The sequence below is a fragment of the Pteropus vampyrus genome, unplaced genomic scaffold (genome assembly GCF_000151845.1).
Source record: "Pteropus vampyrus isolate Shadow unplaced genomic scaffold, Pvam_2.0 Scaffold185, whole genome shotgun sequence".
NCBI lineage: Eukaryota > Metazoa > Chordata > Mammalia > Chiroptera > Pteropodidae > Pteropus > Pteropus vampyrus.
This window is the reverse complement of record NW_011888966.1, coordinates 1,435,844-1,442,804: the sequence shown is the minus strand read 5'-3', so window position 1 is coordinate 1,442,804 and position 6,961 is coordinate 1,435,844. Positions and strand designations below refer to the sequence as shown.

General features: G+C 52.6%; 1 protein-coding gene across 2 annotated transcripts in view; it reads left to right on the top strand.

Moving 5' to 3' along the window:
- Window positions 1–2,870, top strand: part of PDGFRB (platelet derived growth factor receptor beta) — a 43,732-nt gene extending 40,862 nt beyond the window's left edge. For both annotated transcript variants that reach the window (XM_023537319.1, XM_023537320.1), the window contains one exon: window positions 773–2,870. In XM_023537319.1, the coding sequence (XP_023393087.1) occupies window positions 773–974 (202 nt within the window). In that variant the 3' untranslated portion in view covers window positions 975–2,870. The remainder of the gene's footprint in view (window positions 1–772) is intronic.
- Window positions 2,871–6,961: the final 4,091 nt, after the last annotated feature.

The following is a 6,961-nucleotide window of genomic DNA, read 5'->3' as shown; positions in this document are numbered from 1 at the left end:
GGGAAGGAGATAGATGCGTGCTATTCTTTGCCTTGGGATGTGGTGAAGTTAGAGTGTGGGGACGGCTTTGGCGGAAGGCCCAGCTGTTGCCTGGACTTGATGTTCAGACAGAGTCCTCCCTCAGGTGGAGAGAAGGGCTCCCCATAAGGCCAAACCCTCCCCGCCAAAAAACAAGACCCCCCCCCCCATGGTGAAGTGGCAGGAGCTCCATCTGGGTTCCAACTCCAGGCACCTTCTCTCTCTGTGTGCTGGGAGCACACACGGGACTCAGAAGGCTCCCCGAAGGCCCTCCCACCCCATTTAAGCAGCTAATATTCCAAGGCTCCAGGTAGACACCGTGCAGAGGAATTAAGCTGGCTCTCTTTTGTGCCCTTGGACAAGTTGTTTCCCGTATCTGAACTTCAGTCTCCTGATGTATAAAATAAAAACAATAAGAGCACTTCGGTTTGGAGGTTGTTGTGAGGATTCAATGGCATAGTGTGCCTTCAGGAGTGCAGGAGCTGGAGACACTGGTGGGTAAGGAATAAGCTGGATCCGTTGTGAAGTGCCAGCTCCTACACTTATCCGCTGTGTGGTATAGGACAGTGACGTAACCTCTCTGAGCGGCACTTTCCCCACTGTGCCTGCCTTGCATAGTCTTTACGAGGATTAAATGAGCTGAAGTGTGTAAGGCGCGTGGCACAAGTTCGGACACATCGAAAGCTCTTGATTAATGCTGTTATTTTACTGTGGTTCCCTCCCAGCCTCTCACTCACCTGCCTTCTCCCTCTAGCTCCACCCTGAATGAAGTCAACACCTCCTCTACCATCTCCTGTGACAGCCCCCTGGAACCTCAAGAGGAACCAGAACCAGAGCCCCAGCCCGAGCCCCAGGTGGAACCGGAGCTGGAGCCAGGGCCGGAGCTGGAGCAGGAGTGGCCACCAGATTCAAGCTGCCCTGGGCCTCGGGCCGAGGCAGAGGAGAGCTTCCTGTAGGGGGCTGGCCCCCACCCTGCCCTGCCCGAACTGAAGCTCCCCCTTGACCTCCCAGCACCCTGCACCCCCTGGCCTGGCCTGGCCTGGCCTTCCATCAACAAGGCTGATCCCATCAGCTGTCCCCTTCTGGAAAGCTTTGGTCCCTGGCATGTTGCACCCCAACCCCTGGGGCTGGCTTAGGAGGCGGGAGGACTGCAGGGGCCATGACCAGCCCTCTGCCTCTGGGGAGGCCATGTGACTATGAGCCCAGGTTTCCCCAAAGGACTCAGTTTCTCCATCTGTAAGATGGGAAAGTTGGAGTTGGTGACCCACAGTCTGGGATTCTTCTGGCTGACAGGTGGGGAGGTTGGAATCCATGGGGAGATTCTCAAGGTTCGTAAGGTGGTAAATGAACTTTTTTCTGTTCAGCAAGCTACCCCTCAAGGAGCTGCAGCTCTCTCCTACTTCTGTCTGCCCAAGAGTTGGAGAAGGGACCCTGGCATCCCTGGCTCCTGGCTGAGCTGGGGCCTGGCCTTGGACAGTGTCGCCTCATCCGGAAGCCTTCGCCCCTCGATGCCAGTCTTTGCTTTCCCAGGCCCAAGCTGGTCTGGGGCCATCCATGCTTAATTAGTGCTAGGGGCTGAGCCAAGTCGAGGACATTCTGGCCTATAGCCCCTGCCTCAGGCACTCGGGGCACACCTGCCCATAAAAAGTGCCTGTGTCTGTGTCTTCCTGGCCCTGTGAGTCCTGGGACCTTTCTCCTCATCACTGCGAGTCTTATCCTATCCACCAGAGTGTCCAGGGCCAGGTGGGCCCATGCCCTGATGAGTGTGTTGACATGTCCGTGCACAGTGGCCACGTGTGTGGACCAGTATGTGGCCCTTCTGTGCTCTGGACCTTCTAAGAGACCTTGCAGGATTCCCTTGCCCAATTTCTGGGCCTGTTTTCTCTGTAGAAGTATGAGCAAGTTGGACTCACTGACTTTTGGTTCCCCTCCAGCACTAACATTCTAGAATATTCTAAGGGTTGTACACTTGCCCAGATGAAGCCAAACCTCCATCCATCCTGGGGGTCAACTGGGTCTGGGGAGATTCCAGACCACATACTCTAGGCATTCAGGAACCATGCCCCTTCCCCAGGCCCCCGGCAAGTCCCCAAAGGCCAGCTGCCGAGGCCTTGACTCGGAGTGACAGCCAGTGTCCTGAAAAGCCCTCAGCAGCTGCCCCAGGGACATGGGAAGATCACAGGACACCTTTCAGTACCCACAATGACCCCTGGAGCTACCCTGGGCCAAGAAGGCAGAGAGGGCAAATCAGGCCACCTGACATAGTCCCCTACTCCAGCACCTGTTCTCCAAGTCTGTCTCGAAGACACAATGGACAGCGAGAGCCCCTGGGGAGCCCTGGAAAGGACAAGAAGCCTTGGACGGGGAACCTGAGGAAGGGGTACAAGAGGTGGGTACAAGAGGTGGGTACAAGGGCAGTCCCTGAGGACTGCCTTCTCACCTGCCAGCTGCCTCATCCTGAGGCAGCACCCATGGGGTCTGGCTTTGTCACTGCCCAGGTCCACTCACCTCACTGTCTCTGCCAGCCACACTCTAGCCCAGTGGGCACTGAAGTGCCAGGGGAATGAGGGCTGTGGCCAAGACCTCTGGCGGGGGAGGGTTGGAAAGGGTGCTGGTTGGCACCTCCCTGCCCCGGGGCCCGCAAAGCCTGGTGGAGGAGAAGGAGTGGGTTCTCGCTACGGTACCAAAGATGTAATCGCCTAGGTTTACAAGTATTTTTAGGACTCACATTAACTCACATTTATACAACAGAAGTGCTATTTTGTATGCCATCAAAATTTCCTATCCGTATACTTTTCTTTTTTTTTAAGGGAAAGATTTGAATATTAAACCTGGTGCTTCTCACTCATGGACGTCGTGGTCTCACGGATCTGAGTCCTCGTGCCTGGGAGGTGGTGGGAGTGGGGTAGAGATGATGAGGTCCTTTCTGCTCTGAGTCTGGTTTCCCTCTGTAAGATGGGGGTTTTCACTCCCTTGCTAGTAGCTGGGTGACCTGGACACCGGGCCTCAGTTTTCTCAGTTGGGACATGAGAAGACTCTTCTGGCTCTGCAGGGTCTGGCCCCAGGTCAGGCAGAACTGTTTACAGGCTTGTGCTAAGGAGCATGAGCCCCTCCTGCTGCCCCCACCGCACCCCACTCCACCCTACCATGTGCTTTGGCTTTGGCTCTTAAGCTGACCCTGCCTGCCATACCCCCGCTCTGTGCCTACGGGCCAGATTGAAGCTGGTGTGGCTTGTGAGAGGCGTCTACTAAAGCCCAGACTCCAGGCCCCGGTGAGTAGTGGTCGGGTCCCAGGTAGGAACAGGGCGTACGGAGCACCCAGGAAGGCAGAGAGCTGGAAAAAGTGGAGAGAGAGGGTGAAAGAGAAGAAGAAAAGAGGAAGGTGTGGGGTGTGCGGCCAGCGCGAGGCCACGGAAGGAACGGGGCCTGGCTGTGGCCCTGAGGGCAGTCTTGACAGGCTGGGCAGGGGATCGCAGACCTGGCAGGCCCACCTTCTGGCTGCAGCAGCTCAGTGGTGTGGGGCTGGTGTGGGGCTGTGTGAGCCAGGCATCTTGGTGCTTGCTTGTTAGCTCAGTACTGGCCATAGGCTCCACTGCCCAGCCCAGGCCTGGGAGACCCTGACAGCAGCACGAGGCCAAGGGCCATAGAGCTACCAGGGGCAGGGGGCCAAGGGAAAAGGTCCAAGACCCAGGCTGGAGCTTCCTGGAAGGGGTCACCTGAAGTGGAACCAGTTTCCAGCCTGAGAGCTGTCATACCTCACTGTGTGACCTTGGCCATCCCTTGCTCTCTCTGAGCTGGGGAAGGGGCATCTTGGTTTGTTTCTGGGTGAGAGGCACCTTCTTTGGAAGCCGCAGACCTCCCTGGACTGACTCCAGGAGTCTGGGGCTGTGGCTGCCAGTGGGGAGAGGAATGGAGACGTGGGGCTCTGACTCATAGGCCTAGCCGCCAGCTCAGGAGCAGCTGAGCCATGCCAGGGGAAGCCCCGCTCGCTGCAGGGCCCCTCCTCGCCAAGCCGCCAAGCCCACCCTCCCGGGGTCCTGGCTTCAGAGCCCATGAACCCTTCTCTCCTGGCTGTGGAAGAAGATGAATGAGCCAATACTCAGATCTGCCCTGTAAAGAGAATAAACAACCACATTCCAGACGGGGATTATCCTCACTCATGGGAAAAGCCTCCTTCTGGAGGTCAGGAGACCTTGGCTGCCTCCACCTCAGGCCTGCTGCATGTCGGACCCTGCGTGAATCATACCACAGCAGGCCTCGATTTTCTTGGCAGAGAATGGAGCTAATGATGCTATAAAGAGATAAAGGATTAGATAAAACGCTGAGGATCACTTACTGAGCAGTTACTATGTACCAAGGCTGTCCTGTTGCTTCACAAACATTTTCTCATTCGATCCTCACATCAATCCTATGAACCAGGTATCACGATTGTTCCCATGTTACAAAGGAGAACCCGTTTTGGGGGGTTTTTGAGTTGCGTTGCCCAGGTTTTTTTGTTTGTTTTGGCGGGGTTGGCTTGGGGGCTGGGCCTGGCCAACTCCCAAGTCAGCACTCAGGGAGGTAAAGCACCTGGCCAAGGCTGTAAGGCTGCAGAGTTGGGGAGACTGGGTCTCTAACCCCTGTCTGCTGACTCCAGAACTCTCTGGCACTGTACGTCCCCAAGGGAAAGCATAGGAAAGTGCCGGTTAGGGGGTAGGCCTTTTTTGATTTTGAAGGTTGGTTAAAATTATTTTGAAAAGTTGGGTGGAGAGCTTGGACCTCACAGCCTCCTGTGCAGAGGGGTCCGGGGAGAGGGTAACTATAGGTCGGCCTCAGCTGGCTCCTGCCTCCCAACCTTGCCACTCAGTCAGGCTCCGGGATGCGTGAGCTGGAATTTTCCTCCCAGACAGATGAGCCACTCGACGACACTATTCTTCCGCCACCCTATTCATAGCCAGGGGCTCCTTCCTGGAAAAAGAGGGAAAGACTAAAAGAAGCTATTGCCCCTGAGGCTCTGAACTTGAGCTGAGAGGAGCCCCACAACCCTCCATTAATGCGCTTTCTTTGATTTAGGGCGCTGTCTCCAAAAGGCCTCTTTTATTTTAGTTTCTTACTCATTTCATAGTAATTAAAAGTTATTCATCTTCATAATGATTAAAAATTACTTTTGTAAAAGTATTTATGTAACTTTTGCCATCATTAGAAATATCTCTTACCAAAATACATGATACAGGAAGAGGAAGTCTTTGTGTATTTTGTATTTTAGGCTCCAGGAACATTTCAAATGCTTATCTTTTTTATTCGACAAATGTGTGCGTAGGAATTTATCTTATGGAAGTTCTGTCCTCATTGTTAATCATTTAGTTATATTCTTCTAGGTCCCCTCCGTACACCCATACTAATATTTATATTTTGTAGTTATAACTATGTATACAGGTATATAATTATAATTTTAAACAAAACTACCACTGCTATTTTGCAACTTTTTGCTTTTCACTTAACAATACATGATGGACACACTCACAGTTCAGTGGTACCTACAGATATTAATTCATTCACTTTGAGAGCTGCACATAATTTAAAAGAATGTCTGTGCCATAAAATATTTAACCAGTCCCATACTGATGGACGTTTAGTGTTTCAGAGTTATAAATTATGCTGCAATGGCCATTGTTTGCAAAGTACATTTATATTTGCATATTTATGTAAGCATCTTTTTCCATAGGATAAATACCTGGACACAGAGTTGCTGAGTAAAGAGGATAAATATTTAAAACATTACTGGATTCAAAAAGTTCCCTTAAAAAACACAAAATCATAGAATTTCTGGAAGGCTAAGAAAAGCAAACATAAAATGATGAACACAAAATAACTTAATTCTAGTTAGGCTCTCTGGCCTTCTGGAAGAAGTTTGGAGACTCTTCTGTTTGTTGGAAAAAAGCCACGAACTAGTAGTAAAAAGAAGTTAAAGACAGGAGTGCACCAAGCAGAGACTCTCTTTCTGGAGTAACCAGAGGGCTTTGAAGACTTGCAGAAGCAGAAGCTTTCCTGAAATGCAACTCCCACTTGTGGGCTCCCAGCCCCCACCACCCAGAGGGGCCAACCCAGCATCCCCTCATGCCCTGGCTCTGCCCTGGTCCCTCATAGTTTAGAGAGTGTGGTCCCATGTGATGGTCACAATCAACCTATGAGACAAGCCATGGGGAGATGAGTTTTAGATGAGGAAGCTGAGACTCAGAGCCATTAAGTGCGAGCCCAAGGTCATACCCAGGGAGGAGGCTCTTGCCTGCCAGGCTGGTGTCCTTGCTACTGTCTTGCTCAGGGAGTCTGTAAGTCCAGTTCCTGGACGCAGGGAAAGCAGGCTAGGCTCTGGAGTCAGGGTGCTGATGGCCTGTTCAGGGTGTGGCTCCTGAATTCTCTGGGGGGGCTCCCCCTTGGAGTGGGGTTCTGGGGCTTCTCTGGGGTGTGACGGATTCCCACAGCTCAGAATGCGATCTGCCACAGCTGTATCAGGGGCCTGGCTCATCTCAGGATCTGGCAGGACCTCAGGGACATCACAGGAGCCACACTGCCTCTTTGCGACCCCTCCCCCTAGCTTGGCCCCTGCCCCTCAGCTTGGGCCCCCCTTGGCCTGCCTGCCCTTTCCAGTCACTCCCTTGGGGCTCTGCTCCTTCGAATAGGCTTGGGGGCAGTTCCATAGTCTCTTTCTGGTTTGGGGTTTTATGAGTAATCACTGCAAGAAACAACAACAACAAAAAATGTCACGAACACAAGGAAGTTAGAAAGCTTCTGTAAAATCACAGAATTCTCAGAGTGCTTGTTGCCCTTTGAAGTGAGAAGATGGAAGCTTCCATGCCTGAAAGTTTCTCTTGTTCATCACTGATCTCCCTGAAGCATATTATGACCTTGGCTCTCCTTTGCTCAAATATCTTCAATGGCTCCCCGTGTCCCAACAAACACAGTT